At 47.8% G+C, this 18,628-nt stretch overlaps 7 protein-coding genes across 7 annotated transcripts; 3 read left to right on the top strand and 4 right to left on the bottom strand.

Annotated features, from left to right (window-relative positions):
* Nucleotides 1-507: 507 nt before the first annotated feature.
* V1513DRAFT_372666 (uncharacterized protein) lies at nt 508-897 on the bottom strand (the record flags this gene model as incomplete). The annotated part of the gene is made up of 1 exon (XM_066894789.1): nt 508-897. One exon carries the CDS (start codon nt 895-897, stop codon nt 508-510), a length of 390 nt encoding a protein of 129 aa, XP_066756649.1.
* Nucleotides 898-2,456: 1,559 nt separating this feature from the next.
* V1513DRAFT_435470 (uncharacterized protein) lies at nt 2,457-6,363 on the top strand. Its single transcript, XM_066896627.1, has 2 exons — nt 2,457-3,386; nt 3,444-6,363. Exons 1-2 carry the CDS (start codon nt 2,887-2,889, stop codon nt 6,136-6,138), a joined length of 3,195 nt encoding a protein of 1,064 aa, XP_066756648.1. The 5' UTR covers nt 2,457-2,886; the 3' UTR covers nt 6,139-6,363.
* Nucleotides 6,364-6,710: 347 nt separating this feature from the next.
* On the bottom strand, nt 6,711-8,686 carry V1513DRAFT_482225 (Alpha/Beta hydrolase protein). Its single transcript, XM_066900385.1, has 2 exons — nt 8,213-8,686; nt 6,711-8,148 (listed from the first exon to the last, which is right to left on the bottom strand). The coding sequence occupies exons 1-2, from the start codon at nt 8,628-8,630 to the stop codon at nt 6,986-6,988; spliced, it is 1,581 nt and encodes a 526-aa protein (XP_066756647.1). The 5' UTR covers nt 8,631-8,686; the 3' UTR covers nt 6,711-6,985.
* A 1,022-nt stretch (nt 8,687-9,708) lies between these two features.
* Nucleotides 9,709-10,833, bottom strand: V1513DRAFT_456032 (uncharacterized protein; the record flags this gene model as incomplete). The annotated part of the gene is made up of 1 exon (XM_066899546.1): nt 9,709-10,833. One exon carries the CDS (start codon nt 10,831-10,833, stop codon nt 9,709-9,711), a length of 1,125 nt encoding a protein of 374 aa, XP_066756646.1.
* A 410-nt stretch (nt 10,834-11,243) lies between these two features.
* V1513DRAFT_408003 (transcriptional repressor TCF25-domain-containing protein) lies at nt 11,244-14,179 on the bottom strand. The gene is made up of 3 exons (XM_066895665.1): nt 13,085-14,179; nt 12,916-13,032; nt 11,244-12,867 (listed from the first exon to the last, which is right to left on the bottom strand). Exons 1-3 carry the CDS (start codon nt 13,884-13,886, stop codon nt 11,465-11,467), a joined length of 2,322 nt encoding a protein of 773 aa, XP_066756645.1. The 5' UTR covers nt 13,887-14,179; the 3' UTR covers nt 11,244-11,464.
* Nucleotides 14,180-14,581: 402 nt separating this feature from the next.
* On the top strand, nt 14,582-16,294 carry V1513DRAFT_371955 (uncharacterized protein; the record flags this gene model as incomplete). The annotated part of the gene is made up of 2 exons (XM_066894762.1): nt 14,582-15,660; nt 15,715-16,294. 2 exons carry the CDS (start codon nt 14,582-14,584, stop codon nt 16,292-16,294), a joined length of 1,659 nt encoding a protein of 552 aa, XP_066756644.1.
* Nucleotides 16,295-16,878: 584 nt separating this feature from the next.
* Nucleotides 16,879-18,039, top strand: V1513DRAFT_372557 (acyl-CoA dehydrogenase/oxidase; the record flags this gene model as incomplete). Its single annotated transcript, XM_066894780.1, has 1 exon — nt 16,879-18,039. The coding sequence occupies one exon, from the start codon at nt 16,879-16,881 to the stop codon at nt 18,037-18,039; it is 1,161 nt and encodes a 386-aa protein (XP_066756643.1).
* Nucleotides 18,040-18,628: the final 589 nt, after the last annotated feature.

The following is an 18,628-nucleotide window of genomic DNA, read 5'->3' as shown; positions in this document are numbered from 1 at the left end:
AATACGAGCGACGCGTTGCAACACGAAGTGCCCCTGAAATGCCCCTCCCATGTTCGGGCGAACAACTCGTTTGCACACTTTTAGCATGTATCTGATACGCCTTTATCTCCTCGGCATTGCAGCCAATCACGGCAAGTGGACACGACCACACGTGTCAGCTGCAAATTGGGCTCTATTGTTTTACAGGTGACAGTATGATAGTGTTGGCGTACTCTCTGATGGTCCAGCATAAGTCCATGAGTTTAGGGTTCTCTATTAATATGGACAGAATATAAGTTAACTAATGCAAGTAGTATAATATTAGACTATCAAAAACAGGAGCAAAACAGTATCAGCCATTCAACGCCTAAGCCTTGCATTAACATTAGATAGCAACCTCATACTCTAAACGCCTTACGATGCAGTATATCAATTTCAATAACAGACACATTCCCCCAAACAACGCGGGTAATGCAATATGCAAATTATATGAGAAGTTACTTAACAAGGATGTTCGTAGTACTGGTCTTACCTGCGACCCAAGCATGGCAGCCAGAACAAGATAATGCGTCTCTTCTTAAATGCCCGAAACCGCTGCTGCTGTTCCTTTTGTTCCTTGTCAAGCTCAACAGCCCTGGCACCGGCAGTAGCAAATTCCTCGCCAGGCCAGTGCCCAACCAAAACATGACTCTCACGGTGGTCAATAAATTCCTCAACATCCACTTCTTCCGACGGATGTCGCATACAATTTGAAATGGCAGCTATTGGCGGATTAACCAACGGTTCATAACAATGTCTTGTCGCAGGATCATATGGACCGTCGTGATGATAGTGAGATCCAAACGAGGTATCAAGGGCATCGATCGTATCGCTGGTAGCGTTCTCGTTCACGGGACAACGGTCGCATGCGTTCGTCATGTCCTGCATATTGCTCAGACGTACCTGGCGGTTGTAGGTCTTCGAAGCAGCGTCCGATTTGTAGTTGTAGATGTAATTAAGACTGGCCATATTGAACTACAACCGTCGCGACGGCGAAATCAAGACGTAAGTCGATAATTCAATAGTGAAGAACTATAATAATGAAAAGGGAGCAAAGTTGAACTGGAAACAGATTTTATCATCGACTTCCTCGTTGTCCATGAGTTTCGAGATCCGAGTATGGAGGCGCATTACATTGCGTCCAAACTGGCAATCAATCCTTATTTGTTCCCACGATAATGTAGATCTGCAACGTTTAGCATGTGACCAGATTACGGCAGATGCGGGGTAAATAGGTGATAATCTGCTATGCTTTCGGTTGGACAAGGACGTCGTATACTAGCAGCAAAGATCGTGCGGCTGAAAAATGTTGCTCATTGTTGGCATATGAAAGTTCAGCTACAAGGGTCCACTTTTAGCGGGTCAGAAATTGAACCTAACAATCATTATTTGACAATTCTGCCTTGTGCCCAACTCCCCTTTGTACAGCGGGTAAAAGGTCGCAATCATGACACTTCTCTTCCAAATTCTGCTGACCCAAGTTAGCAATGTCCTGATGACTACTGCAATCAGTGATGTTATGAACGCCAGCTGCCTTCAGATGAGTCTTCAAGTGGAGACTAAACTACATACTCTATGTATTACAAGTCTATAACCACTGAATTTACGATTATGTTATGGCAATCCACTACTTCATCTTAATCATATGGATAACTTTACTGCTTACAGCTAAGGGTCGCGCCTTGTGATATCAATCTGGACACCGCATGACACTATTATTGCCGGACGCAACATTGCAAATAGGCACTCATGTGCCGGGATATAATTGTCTAGGTTATTGGGGCTCGTACTGTCAAGTATAATTGCAGGACCTTGGATGTTTGAAACTATTAATCATCAGCGACAAGAAGAGCGTACAAGGTCTTAATCACTGCTTTTTAGAAGTCATTTCCGCACCAAAAGTTCATGTCAAGGCGATTCACTTTGTCGCGTGAATCTACTCTTGCGATGTTAATAATAATAATGTGTCAATAGAGTCTGGCAACAACAGTACAGTTCGACGATGTGGCGACAGAGAACTTACCATCTACTGTTAGAAATTGGGTTTTAGCATGGGATTGAATAACGAGGCGGGTAAGACTAAGCCATATATATACACAATTCTGGTGCGCAATTTGCCACCGAGTAGCGTTGGTGGATGCATCTACATTGTTCAAAATTGTCACCATGATAGCAGGATGAACCGACGACCCGCTTTGGCTTGGACGGGACCTTGAAGGCGATAAGCCATACTCTGGTGGCCAAAAGCTTACATGGCGTAAATGTCAATAAATGATGCGTATGTAGCTTCAACTGCACCTGGTAATTTACATTGACGCCACAAGCCCCTGGATATGTGCGGCGGAGATACCGGACGACAGACCTAACCACCAGCACGCGACCTTGACCGGTCTCTACTTAGCCACCCGTTCCCTGCCGGAAGAATGGAGCGCCCGTCCCGTCACCGGAGTCGCGTTTCCTCGAACTAAGCTTACTAGAATCGGTGGGGGGCGGTATAAGTGTAATGTTGTAAGCTGTTAAAGCGTGGTGAACAAAGGCGCCACACTAACCTAAAGGTACATCGTACCTCCCCGGTTAAAGCTGTCACCATCTCCCGCATTGCTCCACACAACTGCTTCCTTCCCGTCTCCTACACCTTCTCCTCTATAAAATACAGCTCCGACGCAAAGTCTGCGACCCCGACACCGTCATTCGCTCCCGTAACTTAGCCATTTTTGTCACTCTTCTCAAGAACCTGCCGTTCGCCAGTGCCAGCTTCGGAGAACACATATATACCGTAAGCGTACCGCCTCCGTCCCGCCTCTGCAAGAGTGCACACATCCGTCCAAACCCGGATCACGGCTTTCTCTCAGTGCCTCGCCTCCAGGCATGGCCTCCCAACAGCAGCCTCCGCCATACCCAATCCCAATCATTCCCCGCTTGGGCCACCAACCGACAAGCCAGAACAATATCATTCGAACTCCGGCATTAACACCCGACCCTGACTCTGCACTCCGACTTTGCGACATTGGCTCGTCACCGTCATACTTCCCTCATAATGTCCTTGCTCCTCATCGCATTCAGTCGCCATTGTCGCCTCCCTACCAAAATGCAGTCCCACCAATGGCCAAGTATTCGCCCGAGTCCGCGTTAGCCGCAGCAGCTGCTGCAGCCGCTGTCGCGAAGGATCAGGCGTGGGATAAGACTATCGAGCGCATCATCAAAGGAATTGTGTCTATCAAGGCATCCGCCGTTCGTGCCTTCGACACCGAAGGCGCGGGCGACTACACCGCCACTGGGTTTGTGGTAGACAAAAAAAGAGGGATCATTTTGTCAAACAGACACGTTGTTAACCCGGCCCCTATCATTGCTACTGCTGTCTTTGTCAAGTAAGTTTGTTGGACAATATTATTCAAGTGGAGAAATGTTAAACCAAACAAAAATAGCTATGAAGAAGTCCCACTCCGTCCTATCTATCGCGATCCTGTTCACGACTTTGGCTTCTTTCAATACGACCCCGATAAGGTCAAATTTCTGGAAGTTGAGCAGATTGACCTTCGGCCTGATCTTGCTAAAATAGGTCTGTCCATCAAAGTTGTCGGGAATGACTCGGGCGAGAAGCTCAGTATTCTGGGCAGTACCCTCGCGCGACTTGACCGAACTGCTCCGCGCTATGGCGACGACGTTTATGAAGACTTCAATACATTCTATTTCCAAGCTGCGACAGGAACGTCCGGTGGTTCTTCAGGTTCTCCGGTCCTTAATATTGCGGGCCAAGCGATAGCTTTGAACGCTGGTGGATCTAAACGTTCTGCTTCATCGTTCTACCTCCCGCTCGACCGCATCGTTCGAGCTTTGAGATGCATTCAAGCCGATATTCCGATCACGCGTGGCACTTTACAGACAGAGTTCGTTCATAAATCATACGATGAGTTGCGACGACTGGGCTTGACAGCCGAAGCTGAAGCGCTTTGCCGTCAGCGTAACCCATCTTCTACAGGCCTTCTCACTGTGTCGAAAGTCCTTCCAGACGGTCCCGCCCATGGCAAGCTTGATCCTGGCGATATCGTTATTGCTTGCGAGGGTCAGATTTTGGACAGCTTTGTGCCATTGTGGGAAATTCTTGATGACAGAGTCGACACAATCGTCACTCTATCGCTCTATCGTGGCAAGGCACCATTCGACGCCGACATTCTTGTTCAGGACCTGCACTCCATCACCCCCGATCGCTTTGTCGAAGTTGGAGGCGGTGTTTTTCACGATTTGTCCTATCAGCAGGCTCGTTCGTATGGCATGTCCGTAAAGAACCAGGGCGTTTTTGTCGCGTTGTCAGGAATGTTGAATTGGTCGTCATTGACGCGAAATTTCCTTGTCACTTCACTTGCAAACACGCCCACACCGAATCTCGATGCGTTTCTTGATGTTCTTGCAACAATCCCGGACGGCAAAAGAGTTCCGATTAAACATAAGGAGTTGGGCCAGATCCGCGAGACTACTGGCCTCGTCCAGATTGACCGCCATTTTCATCTTGATCATGTCTTCGTCCGACAAGATAAGGCTGGCGTGTGGGACCGTCAGTCGCTTCGCCCGAGCGTGGTCGAACAGCCGCAGGCAATGGTCGACCCTAGTGCTGAGAAATATGAGGATGACGATGAGCTTGATGTCGCACAGAACAAGTCTTTGGAGTTGATCAAGCAAGGCTTGATATACGTCACAGCACGTCTTCCATTCAGTATCCATGGATATACCTCTTCGCGACCATACTACGGTGTCGGCATACTTCTTTCAATCGAGAACGGTGTTCCGATAGTTGCCTGCGACCGTGCTGCTGTTCCGTCCGAGTTTGTCGACATCCGGCTCACTATGCAGCATTACGCCGTTTCCGGCCGTGTTATCGCTATGGACAAATTTGCATATCTTACATTCAACTTGGAGGAGCTGCCGTCACACGTCAATCTCGCCATTCCATCGTTTGATCCACATGCAGACTTGAGAGTGAAAGACGCGGTGACTGTCGTCGGTCTTGATTCAGCGCATTCAGTCGTGGAGAAGCAAACAAGTGTAATGTCTCTCGGCGATGTCGGCACTACAAAGTGCAATCCTCCCCGATTCAGATTGATTAATGTTGAGGGCATATCACTTGTCGACACTGTTTCTTGCGACGGTGGGGTTGTCGCGAAGAAATATAGCGAGAAGTACTTTGATTCTGAAAACGAAGAGAAGGAGAGGGATGTCTACAAGGTCGTGGCTATGTGGACTAATGCTTCTTCGCAAAGCTCTTCTGGCAATGACACATTTTGGAAGACGGGTTTGAATTATGGAGCCTATGTCAAACCAATTGTTGATCATATTAATCGCCGATTATTGCATTCTGAAGTCGGTGGCACGCCACAGAGGCGAACTTTCAATTTCGAATGTGGAGAAGTTTCGTTGTCGACAGCTGCCGGCCATGGTTTAAGCGCCGGAAGAATCAGACAATTTGTCAGACTCGCGAAGAAGCAATTGAATTCGAGCAATGTGCGAATGATCAACGTGTTTGACAAGTTCCCTCACCACGACGCCACCAACGCCAGTAATGATCTCATTCCCGGCGATATTCTTCTCGACATTGATGGATCTCCTGTAGTCAGACTTGTCGATATCGAAAAGCACCTACAGGACGAATCGAAAGATTCTTATGAATTCGTTATTCTCCGCGAGGGCCAAGAAAAGACCGTCACGATCCGTCCGTTGCTCGACATGTCCAACGTCGCCGACAAAAGCAAGATCGTACAGTGGAACGGTGCTTTCTTGCACGAAACGCCCTCAGAGGCCATCGAGCAGGTCGCGCACGACACGAAACTCGTCCCTCTCACCGGTGGTGTGTACGTTGGGTCCGTGTCATACGGCGCACCGGCGCTCAACAACATCCGTCCTGCTCAGTGGATCATCGAAGTCGATGGCGAGCCCATCGACAACCTCGAGCAGTTCCTCGAGATTATTAGCCAAAAGCGATGGTCTGATGAGCAATTTGTTCGTGTTAAGCAAGTCAATAGGAAAGACGTTACCAGCGTCGTCAGCGTCCAGGTTAATGAACGATACTGGCCGACGCGATGCTTGGAGCGCGACATAAATGGGAAGTGGATACATACAGTGGTGTAGTGTGACATATGCTTAGATTGCTACAATGTGTATCATGTACATCGATGACATTATAATATATGGCGCAAATAGAGTGGGATAGATTGGGTTTTTGGTTTGTTTACTTTTGTATCATTGGAAAACTTGGTTTTGGCAGTTTTTAAGATTAATATGTTGGTATAGATTACCATTGGTTGTAGATATTGCTTTCGCAGACAGAATATAGCTGATCTTTATAAACACAACCTATACGCCATAAAACATTTTCACAATTGAACGTGCAAAACCCATTGACCTAGTTGTGAATACTGTACTAAAAGCGTAATCCAGAATAAATCCGTCGATCTTCGCTAGCAGAGAATCCAATCCAATCCAGGCTCGTACAGTAGGAAAGGAACAGTTTGGTCTTGGATCGGAATGTTGATTGAACAAGACACTATATGCGGCAGTCATACTATAGTTCCACAAATATTTAAGGCTACATTTAGTAGAGAATAAATGCAACAGCTTAATTTGGTAAACGGTAATATGTAAGACAACTACGTCGAGGCCAGTTCTATCATGGTAGATCGTGACGGCTAATGGATCGCTAAGCACCGTTATATCGTAATTACTAGATTGTTTTATAGTATAAATATGAAACGAAACAACCTAGCACCCACCCAACCATTCCCCCCTTTCCAAATATCGTATTGTGTAATCGCCCCGATAGAAAGAATATGAAACCCAAAGCAAAAATCGCATGTAATACAAATATATCACTGACTTCAGCAAAGCTGTTCTTTGTTTTTTTAACCAACAGTGATACAACGACGCACGACCCCTCCCTGATTACCTCCAACTCTCTATAACCTCACCACAACACCATTTAAGCCTCGAATCCGAAGTTGCCGCTGACCCACTTGTTCACCATGTCGAGGGCAGCCTCTGGCTGGTTGAAAGGGGTCATGTGGCCGGCCTCGAAGACACGGAGGAAGGTAAAGTTGCCAGCGTTCTGGACAGTGCCGACGGTCTTGCCATCAAGGGTCCAGTTCTTGGTAGGAGCCGCTTGGAACTCCTTCGAACCAGCCCATTCGAGAGCATTGGTCCATCCTTGGTTACCAAGCCAGTTGCAGATGAAGTCCTTGTCACCTGCATAGATCAAGACAGGAACACCAGCCTCGAGGATGTGGGGAACGGCGTAGTGATATGGCTTCATCCAGTCACCGTTGAAAAGGAAGTTGCGGTTAATGTCGAAGTTGCAAGATTCGAACTTGTCGACCTCAGCACCAACAGCGCCCTTAACCTCCTTCGAGTTCAAATACTCGGAGATCCAGCCCATCTGGGGGTAGCAAAGGTTCTCAGTATCCTCGCAAGCTCCACGGATATCGTAGACGTTCTTGCCGGTGCGCTGGTAGGGGCCCATCATGGCGTTGTTGCAGTAGATCGAAGCAGGGACGCAAGTCCAAACACTCTCAGTGTTGTAGCAGTTCTGAATCATGCTCGCGCAGCGGGGGTAAGCAGCATCCATCTTGGCACACTCCTCCTCAGAGAGGACAGCTGGAGCACCGCCCTTACCGCAAGCCATAGGCTGGTAGTACTTGTATTGAGTAAGACCATCGGTGAGACCATTGCCAATCAAGACTGAAGTGAGGTCAAAGTTGCGCTCCTTGTGGGAGAGGATCTCCGAGGCGAAAACAGGGATGTAGTGACCGGCATACGACTCACCAGCAATGTGGAACGGAAGCTTAGAATACTCGGGGAACTGCTTGAAGAAGAGAGTCAAGAGAGCATAGACATCCTTGCCAGCGGCGACGGTGGAAGAAACGGACTGAGAAGAGTAGGAGTAACCAACATTGACAGGTTGGTCAAGGAAAATGACGGACGCGTTCTGGTTCCACGAGTAGGGGTTGTAGTCGAGCTTGCCGTGCTTGTTGACAGAAGACGGGCCAAGCTCGAAGAAGAGACCGGTCATGGAAGAGCATCCAGGGCCACCGTTGAGCCACAAGATGAGCGGGTCGTTCTTAGGATCGTTTCGGGACTCGAAGAACCCTGACACAGTCAGTCAGAACCTTGGTTACCACCAATAATAGAAGTTACCGCAACGCCAACTTACAGTAGAAGAAATGCTTATCCTCCTCCTCAACGTCAAGGTATCCAGAATACTGCTTGACGGTATCGACACCAAGGTCCGCAGGCTTCTTAACACGCAGAGCGTGACCGGGAAGCTCCTTAGCGGAGACGTGGAAGTCGAACTCGGTTGCGGGACGCTGGGTCGCGGGCTTGGGCTCAGACAAGAAGGTGAGTTTGTCGACAACGTCGGGAAAGTCTCTCTCCATCTCAGCCCAGACTTGAGCGGTCTCGGAGGTGATCTGCTGGAAAGAGTCACCAAGGGCCTTGATGGCCTCGCCGAGAGCGGACGAGGCCTTAACACCAGCCGCAGCCGCCTGCTGGTGAGTGTTGCGGAAGACGGTCTGGTCGGCGGTGACAGCCAGCGCCGAAAGAAAGGATGATAGGATAATGCTCGACTTCATTGTGGTTGTCGATTTGAACGGGATGAGGGGAATGGTGGGTGATAGCCAAGCTGGGATGAGGTGAGCAGACAACTATCCGTGGCGATCCAACACAATAACCAACTGGGTCACCGAAAAGACATTATGGCGAGGGCTAGATAGAATTTTGGCGTTGAACAGGTACAGCATCGACAAGGATTGGCAATAAGCAGAAAGAACCTATAATTAAGTCTTACTGAGCACTTAAACTCCCCCCCGTTTTACGACAGAGATATTGTTATCCTAGCAACAAATGCATAATCTAATTAGCATTGCGGCATAAGTAAGTTACTTACTTCACAGATCGACCGAGTCATTACGGCTCTCGGTTGCACTTCCGGCATCCGGGCTCAGCCGCATAAGAGCCTCTACGTCATCTGCCTATACCATACTGTACTTAGGGTCGTGGCGCTGAATAAGGCTCTCGACCGGTTACAAAATCAGATCCCGATCTCATAACCGAACCGGATTCCAGGTCTGATCCGGACCGGACCATTATTCGGTGCGGCACGATTAGCCTTGGACCGGACCGGTGTCTGCAACACTACACTCAAAACCGAACCAGACCGTTTGTCCTGGAGCCAGTCAAGAAACTTAGATTGGAGCAATGAATCTGGGTATTTAACCAATAATGTCGATACTAGCAATGCCCACCTGCATATGAAGATCTTACATATCAAGTGCTTTCTAGTTCTGCGGCTTCTTACAAATTGGGTCCAACCGCTCCTCGACGATTCAAGACTGGACCAAATTTGAGCGCTCGGCCGGGTAGGACCGGGTCGTCATTTCAGACCCTGGCCCGATCAAAATCACAGACCGAACCGGTTGTTGAAACCGGTTTCCGCAAACCAGTCTCGGGTCCCCAGCCCGCCATAGTATTCATGTGTCTTGCCATGTCATAATTCGAAGATTCCAAGCGATATGTCTGGCTAATAGTGCTGATGCGATGCAATGGCAAGTCATCCATTACCCATTGAGAAATAACCTCGCGCTCACCTGCCCTGTATTGCGTGATAACGTGCTCTTACATTCTAATAAAGCAGAAATAATAGACCGCTTACTACTTCAATCCAAGATCTTTTGTTATCCTCCCAGCAAATAGATCCCCACATTTTATTTTCACAACAAACCAAGACGGAAAGATCACTTGTCCAAAAAAGGGCATCTGGGCAACACCAGTACCGGTTTTCTTTCCCATGGCCAGAGCGATCATCTCCGTGGCGCCTCCATATGTCTTTAAAGGTTCTTGACCTTTAGCAAGTGACACAATATTTGGAGCAGCAACAGCAATAGTTCCCGGAGCTTTAGCAGCTTGCTTTACTTCCTTGACATTAGTCAGGTCTCCAATGGCCATAACAGAACTGTCAGATTCCAGTTGAAACGTTGGAGTAACACGGATATATCCCTTCTCGTCCTTCCATTCATCTGGAAAAATGCGCGTGTTAGGTGTAGGTGTCAAGGCACTGTAGATGAGATCGCTTCTGAGCGTGTAAGGTTCCCTGCCATCTCGTGGAGCGATCGTAACCGTTCCATCTTCGTTTTTTGTACCTTTGGCATAAAGGACAACTTCGACACCGAGCTTTTCCAATTTATTCTTCACTTCCGTTCTAAACTTGGCTCGATAAAGTTTTGAAAGCGGCAAACCTTCACTATGGACTAGCGTTACATGTTTACCAGAAGAAGGAGGGTAAAGATCTGCAATTTCTCCGGCGAACTCGACTCCGACCGCGCCTCCACCGACAATCGTGATGTGCTTGGCCTTCTTAATCGCAGCACGTTGCTTGGAAAAATAATTGAGTAACTCCTCGTGTTTAGCGGGCATCAAATTTGGATCGCTCCATGAGGAACCGAGCGCAAGGACGAGGATATCGTATCTGACTTCCTCGCCACCGCGAAGGACAACAACTTTGCGTTCACCGTCGACACTTACAGCCTCGCCAACCTTGACTTTGCCAACGGACGGGTTAGGCGCGAAGACAGGATCCAACGGCTTGATATATGTAGAGCTGATATCTTGCACACTGTTTCGTAAGTTGACCGGGAGATAGACGAAGTGATCGCGAGCATTGATTAGGGTGATGTGGATTGGCGAGTCATCCCGAGGAAGGGTCGATGCCAATTTATGCGCGAGAAGAGTACCGAAGACACCAGCCCCGAGAATAACAACTTCCTTTGGCGACAGCATCTTGATTGACTAGATTGATCCTTGGTTGTATTTAGTTGATCACAAGACCTTTGGCCACGGATTGCTCCAGTTGAGAATGTCGGCGGAATATACAAATATATATGCCGGGAGGCATCGCAGCCCCCATCTTGACAAAAAAATGTTTCATGAGCGAGTTTGCAAGATCCGTCTAATGTGTGTCAAACCAAAGTAAGAGGTTACGTGATTCTTTGTAATGCACAGACTCGAGCACAAAAGACTGACAGGCGATTCAATTATACTCTAAAACTTCCGCAAATTCTATGATAAATGTCGGTAAACGCTGCATAACCTCAAAGTAATAAAGTTTATCTAAATGCTGATGCGCTGAGTAAATCTGACAAAGCTGTGACTGAGACTGTGACGATGTGACTAGGGCTTAGGACGACAATAGGTCTGAAAATATCTCCAGGAGGAAACTCTCATAGCCGTAGGGTAGGTTCCTATTGTTAATATACCGTGACATTATTATTTCTTCTGAGTTACAAATTTCTTTCTGCTATCTTCAATCCCCATTATACGAAGATCGATAGACCTAACACATACGGGTCCCATAATAACTCGTTCACATTGTAAACTAGCTACAAAGTATTATATATACATACAACGCAGATCATGGATACTCTCCATCCGTGTCAGTGTCTTCATCGACCGCGTCATCTTCGTCATAAGGCTCCTCCTCCGCATTCAGATATTCTTCGTCTCCTGCTCCTTCTTCTCCTTCAAAGTAATTGTCAGCATCATCAATAACCGCGTCGGGTGAGCCTCCAATTCCAAGCCCTCCGGCCAATCGCCTCAACAGACTTGAAATGTAAGATTGCCCGGCCTGCCTCCGTCTCTCACCTGCCGCTGCTGCTGCTACTTCATCTTCTTCTTCTTCGGCGGGTTCAGCTGAAGCAACATTAGCAACATTAGCAACATTAGCAGCATTAATTGCTTCATTAGCTAATGCCCATGCAATCTCTTCGTCCTCGGAATTGAATTCATCCTCGTCATCTTCCGGCCCATTCTGACGTCGCCCTCGGCGCCATTGTAGAATACTGTTCCACAATCCGTCCAAAATGCCGCGGTCATCGACTCCCATGTTGCCATCATTGCCGTCACGGTTCGACGCAGAAGTTCTTCCAGTACTTCTGGAAGGGGGGTTGTTGGCGTATGGTGAAATATTGTCCCTTGGCGGTAGCATGTCATCCGTCCAAATTTCTTCACCTTCAACACACTCCCTGGGTAACAACTCCAGAACTGGCTTTATGTCCGAGAGCATGCAATGTCGTGCCAAATCTCTGCTCACTGGATACCTTGGGTCAATTACGCGTACTGGTGGTGATGGCGGAGTCTGCTTCATCTTTGCAATAGCGTTGTCCAGAAGGCCCTTTGTCTGCGTTGATGACCATAGTGACGAGGCACGGGACAAATAGAGCTGTGTGACGATTTGCTGGAATGATGATGGGGGTTCGTTAAAGTTCATTAGCTGTGGTGGTACATCGAGGCCTAGGGCGAAACCAAGTGCAGAGAGTGTCCAAGGGAATGTCGACGCCGCCGTTTCGAGAGCCGACTCCGCTGCAGAAAAGTTACTTGTGTGGAAATACGCTAGAGCAAGTGAGAACGCGATATTCGGTAGATCTGGAACGCGGTCTTCGAAAATGTGAGATGTTGCAAGGTCAATGATGAATTGATCGTTCCCAGAGTGTAAGGCGTAGATGTCGATCATAAGGAGAACACAATAGGGGTCCTCCTCAGCTGACACTTCTAACAGAAGCTTAAGAAATTCGAAAGCTGTAGACCACGTGCCCTTTCGCTCGAGATTCCTGACGTGCCTGTATATGGAGAGATAAAAACCACGATTCTCGTAATACTTAAATGGCAGACGGACGCGCCCTGTAGAGACGTTAAACATAGGATGGAACGACTTGTTGTAAGTGAAAAGTGCTCTTTCGACGGTCTTGGCGGCATTTGTGTGTTCTCCATGGTGTGTTAGGATCTCGGACACCTGCAATAAAGTAGAAACGTGATACACTTTCGCTCGTCAGCAAAGTCCGTTCATATCAAGTAATCAAAACGTACGGTTGTGCTGTAATAATTCGGTTAGAAGCTCCGCGTCGCCCAATTGTAGACACATGTAAAATTGACGCTGTATGTCCATATATGCTCGGTTGTGGGTAAATTTGAAACTTGTGATTTCTGAAATCATTAGCAAAACTGCAAGTCCAAAATTGTGGTTGAATATACTCGCCTCCTTCAGTACCAACTACCTCCATTGTCATTCCCGAAGCACCAATTAGCGGTGGCCAGTCGTCAGCAGGCTGAACAAGGACATATCGCCTACTCGCGATGGGTCTCGCCAGACCGCGCTGTCCACCCCGACGAACTTCTCGAGCTTCACCTTCGAACACATGCCGCCCAAACAATTTCCGCATCTCCCGTCCAGGATCAAGATTTCGAACGTTGACCGATAGCAATCTAGCAAGCGCCTGTGCGGATGATTTCCCATCAGTCTGTGTCTTGCTAATAACCACAGCCTGAGCGTCTGCCAAAGGGATTCCTGGTTTCATGTTCAACTCCGCGAGTGCTTGGTCGATTTCGTCAAAATTTTCATCTTTCTGCTTAGCTTTATTGGCTGTAACTTTCGCAATTTTCTTCTTGGATTTTTTCTTCGAGCTCTTCTTTTTAGAAGAAGACCGTTCTGACTTCGGTAGTAGTTGCTGTACATCCCCTTCCTCATCTTTAGACAACTTCTCTTTTATCTCCACTCCAGCAGAAAGTTGATAGGCATCATCTTTGTCCACGTCCTCATCATCCTCGTCACCACCTAGTAGCGCAAATAGACTATGTTTCGGTCGTGAATATGCCTCCACCTCCTCTTTCCGCTCTTCCTCATCTTCGCTGTTGTCCCTCTCACTAGACTCCTCGTCGCCCGCAAGAGCATCAAACGGAGATGCCGATTTCTTCGGAGATGCTAATTGTCCCGGCGACGGTGGCGACGCAAGTTGCGCTTCCTGACTCCGTAGCGCGCGGCGAACAGCTCGTGAACTCATTGGCGAAAAATGGCGATACTCTATGTATTCCTAGTAATGAAAGTATAAGGTGATCCGGTCCAACTCAAGTATACAAGGATTTAATGCCAACTGCCACGATTTCCAGTCTTATTACCACAAAATATAATTCCCAAGTCGTATAACTAATTTAACTGCGAGGTTTATTGAACTGGAAGAAATATCGGCTTGCCGTGGACGACAGCTTGGCTACTTGCTATTTCCTCCGACCTAGCCACAATGGAATGACGATGGATGAGCTGCAATGTGGCGGTGCAGGGGCTAAGGGAATTCGGTTGGTCGAAGTGCGCCCGAATTCTGAAAAGTCCGTCTAGTGGCCACGAACGAGCAATCGCAATCAAGTGGGCAAGTAAGTACTTCGCTGAGAAATTTGAATGGAAATTCTAAACTTGACCGTTTACAGGATTTTTTATTGTCCGCGAATGTTTCACGTAATGCGTACCCGTTTTCATTAAGACTTTATCATTCCGCAGAATTACATAATTAAAGCACCACCAGGCGTCTCCTAAATTCGTTGGCTCCTCAGAAGGAGGGCGGATATTACCACATTTTCTGTCGGCAAAATGAATCCGAGTATTTCGGCCATGATTGGCCAGATATGTTACCGGAGATCAATGGCAATGCGCAGTGGAGCTGGCACATTCATCCACCATTTTCAATCATTTGGCTCGAGGTCAATGCAAAATGGCCTCAGTTTCGTGGCTAAATTGCCTACCGCAAAATTTGCTACTAATTCACCAACGATTTCGCGTCAACTATCTAATGTGAGAAATAATGCCAGATGCGCATCAAACCCGGTGTTGCCAGCTAGCTCAGTTTCCATTTTGCAGCTATATTCGGGACAATCAGTCTCACAGGTTTCGAGACCATTCAGTATGCCGCGAAGACATATCTCATATTATGGTAGCAGTCGTGACGACGAATTTATAAATTGGCGATCTGTGAGTCTCCCAGCTACTGGGGCTGGCGAGTCGAGTACCAAAACAAAGGGGGCCTGGTTGATCTTGCCACAGCTTGCTGCTTGTGCCTTACTGGTTGGATATATATATGCTTTGGACTTGTTTGTTTGGCCTGGCGAACCACGGACCTACAAGGATATGCTTCTGGCGTACCTGAATCCCGAAGTGGGCGACAATCCGAGTCCGTGGGTAATCTACAATACTGCCAGAGACGCACTCTTTCAAATTGCGGGACAACGCACTGGTGGAGGACGGGGATCTAAACCGATTGAAAATGGCATAGTTATAACATTGGACTGGCCATTGCTTCTTATAGTCGGCCTTTGTTTCGGTGTGTTTATCGGAAAACGCTACGGCCCACGGTATCTACGTCAATTTTTGGTGCGGTATGGCTATGTACGACCGGACGTATACGTACTTAGTAACGGAAAGAGACGATATGACGCGCCGTATATTTCGCTTCTTTTGCACGGCTTCTCGCACAGAAACTGGAGACATCTTTTATTCATGACTGCTCTCTTCGGCACGTTGGCAATCAATGTCGCCAAATTGACGACTCCATGGAACGTGCTCACCCTCTTCGGCGCCGGCACCATATTTAGTGGATTGGTGTCTATGACTCTAGGCCCTCTGTTTACTGGTGTTCCAATTGCGACGTCAGGTCTTGGAGGCGCAGTGGCCGCGTTAGTTGGATTTTTAGTTGCATTCAGTTATAACAAGGACGTGTTTAAGAGTATTCATGCCGAAATTCTGCGATTACTGAGCCCAAGGTCGCGGCAAGAACAACAGCGTGAAGTGTAAGTTGCAAAACGCTACCGACCGTAAAGAGTTATCAGGCTGATTTGATGCAGTATTCCAGTGATAGAAGGGCCATCTCGAGAACAGAAGGCGCACATGATAAAAAACATCGCTGCTAAGATGCAAGATGCCGCCTTGGAGAACGAAGACGTCTTATTGAAAGATGGCAAAATTACCATTGCGCTTGTGAACAAATCTCCGATTGTGAAAGACGGCAATGAGGAATATTCGCCGCTGTCAGAAATGCTGCCGCAACATCGGACATCACCAGATCTGCCGCCAGAGAAATTGTTCTTCCAGATTACCGCAACGCCGCCAATCAAGCCGCCCATCCTTGACCTTTCGACGCTCATCATGATAATCGGCGGCGTAAGCTTTGCCATGATATCCTTGGCTGGTGCAGCATCACGACGGGTACCGAATGGAAAATCTTTTGCACTCGACTTTCCAGGATTCCTGGGCGGTTTGTTGTGGGGTGGGATCGGCGGAAATGAGACACGCCAAAAGGTCGAGAATGCGAATATCTTGGTGATCGCCATGCCGAGGACCATAGCGATGGATCACATGGTGATGAATCCCAAATTGACTCCTCATCTTGTTTCGAAATACACAAATAAAAGTTCTGTAAAATAATGCGCGTTGTATATTTATTAATGTGAGGAACTATGTATTATTGTACGTGTAGATGATAATGCTTTTGAGGAGAATAGATGGATAGTTACGGCAGTCGTCTGCGAAGACATCTGGGATGAAATATTCAGCTGTGACTTTAGAATCATCCTATGTGCAAAAGTGAAGAAGGGGCCCAATCCTCACTTAATATGGATGGACTCGAGGACATGACTTAAGAGGTGCTAGGGTAAGGGCAAATATAAGATATCACATGCTGTTAACGCTGCGGCTTAAACAACCCCACACCCCGCGTCACAAGGCTGTCAGAACGATGCTATGGCAACCGGGACTTTTGGCAGGTACAGCGTTGACGCCGAGGGATCTGAGCTCCTTTTAAAAAGATATGTTTTGTTCCTGTCGCTCAAAATTCTGCCTTTCATTGCAAATAATCAGCGTAACTTGCATAGCTTTTTTTTTTACAACTGCGATCCATTATGTCGCCAATTGTCAGATCATTAGCTCGCCTCGGCCGAATGCTTCCGAAATCTGGCCCAGTGTACCATCCAATGCGTCTCTTGTCTACCACGAAACCGCTCAGAAACACCATGTCATCGATCCTAGAGTTCGACGAAGACGTCGAGATGTTCCGATCGGTCGTCTCCCGATTCAACGCCGACGTTGTGGCGCCCCGAGTCGAGAAAATGGACGAGGAAGAGCACATCGACCCCAGCATTATCTCCGCGCTTTTTGAGATGGGTCTAATGGCCGTTGAGACGCCGGAAGAATATGGCGGCGCCGGCGCGTCTTTCACCGCTGCAGTCGCGATTGTCGAGGAACTAGCCAAGTGCGACCCGTCAGTCAGCGTCTTGAACGACGTGCACAACACGCTTGTGAACACTTGCGTGCGCAAGTGGGGTTCGGACTATATCAAGGAAACGTATTTGCCGCAGCTCTCGACTGACAAGCTCGGGGCTTTCGCGCTCTCAGAGCCGAGCGCGGGGTCGGATGCTTTTGCTTTGCGGACGCGTGCGCGGAAGATGAGCGATGGGGATTTTGTAATCGAAGGCGGCAAAATGTGGATCACGAACGGCGCGGAGGCTGAGATTTTTATTGTATTTGCTAATGCGGAGCCTGAGAAGGGGTACCGTGGTATTACCGCGTTTGTGGTGGAGAAGCCGTGGGGAGTGAAAGTTGTTAAGAAAGAGAAGAAGCTTGGTATTAGAGCTAGTTCGACGGCGGTGCTTGCATTCGACGAAGTGCATGTTCCGAAACAAAACGTTCTCGGCATTTACGGGCAGGGATACAAAATTGCCATTGAGTGTCTTAATGAAGGGCGGATTGGCATTGCCGCGCAGATGACTGGTCTCGCGCAAGGGGCGTTTGATCGAGCTGTGTCGTATGTGTTTAACGACCGCCAGCAGTTTGGCAAGTATGTTGGTGAGTTTCAGGGTATGCAATTCCAGATTGCACAGATCGCGTCCGAAATTGAGGCAGCGAGGTTACTCCTTTACAATGCGGCCCGAATCAAGGACGCTGGTGGTGAATTCGTGAAGGAGGCTGCCATGGCGAAGCTGATTGGCTCGCAAGTTGCTGAAAAGACGGCGTCGAAGGCTATTGAGTGGATGGGTGGAGTCGGATTCACTCGAGATGAGACAGTCGAGAAGTTCTATCGTGATGCGAAGATCGGTGCCATTTACGAGGGAACTTCTAATATTCAACTCCAAACCATTGCTAAGTTGATCCAGAAGCAGTATGTTTTAAGGTAGATGTAGCAACGTATTGCATTTTTATATTCCATCTGTTTGTGAACAAGAAGTCAGAATATAATTGAGATTTCACACTTGCAATAATCGTCAAGCCGCGAGAACACCGCACAAAAAAAAACCTCTTGTAGCCTGGATTAACCTGAGAAATTACCAAAAACCAAGCACAAGGAGTGGTCGAGTGGAAATGGTGACATTAAAATGCATAACACGCACTGCCCGTGGAAAGTTACGACGGCATATCTCGGGGAGAAGATACGGAGAATTGCGCCCGCCGCACAAAAATCTCGGCAACAAGGTTCACGTGATTTTGCATAACCCTAAACCGCAATATTTTTTGCCCCTCTCCTCATTGCCATTGCCAAAGAACGGGGTCGCAATTAATTTTTGATACAATAGAGTGACTGGACATATCCAAGAGTATACAGGCCATATAAAAATCCCGTTTTTTATCCCCAATATGGAATTAATTGAAACCTGGCAAAAATTAGTGCTGTGTGGTCCCCCGCAGGAGTCGGTTTATATACTCTATTGTATGCCATAAGTGGGAAATTACTCTTTATCTCTTTGGTTCGTAACTGTTTGGACTACT

This window comes from Lipomyces chichibuensis (assembly GCF_038497645.1).
Source record: "Lipomyces chichibuensis strain CBS 12929 unplaced genomic scaffold V1513scaffold_1, whole genome shotgun sequence".
Lineage (NCBI taxonomy): Eukaryota > Fungi > Ascomycota > Lipomycetes > Lipomycetales > Lipomycetaceae > Lipomyces > Lipomyces chichibuensis.
The sequence above is the reverse complement of the archived record's forward strand: the minus strand, read 5'-3'. Positions and strand labels throughout refer to the sequence as shown.

Excerpts from the sequence above, each read along its gene's own strand:
- V1513DRAFT_435470 (XM_066896627.1), top strand. The coding sequence starts at position 2,887 with ATGGCCTCCCAACAGCAGCCTCCGCCATACCCAATCCCAATCATTCCC. Across the intron at positions 3,387-3,443 it reads GCTACTGCTGTCTTTGTCAA|CTATGAAGAAGTCCCACTCC; the intron begins GTAAGTTTGTTG and ends AAACAAAAATAG.
- V1513DRAFT_408003 (XM_066895665.1), bottom strand. The coding sequence starts at position 13,886 with ATGAGTTCACGAGCTGTTCGCCGCGCGCTACGGAGTCAGGAAGCGCAA. Across the intron at positions 13,033-13,084 it reads GGTAGTTGGTACTGAAGGAG|AAATCACAAGTTTCAAATTT; the intron begins GCGAGTATATTC and ends TAATGATTTCAG. Across the intron at positions 12,868-12,915 it reads CGAATTATTACAGCACAACC|TGTATCACGTTTCTACTTTA; the intron begins GTACGTTTTGAT and ends GACGAGCGAAAG.
- V1513DRAFT_482225 (XM_066900385.1), bottom strand. The coding sequence starts at position 8,630 with ATGAAGTCGAGCATTATCCTATCATCCTTTCTTTCGGCGCTGGCTGTC. Across the intron at positions 8,149-8,212 it reads GGATAAGCATTTCTTCTACT|GGTTCTTCGAGTCCCGAAAC; the intron begins GTAAGTTGGCGT and ends TGACTGTGTCAG.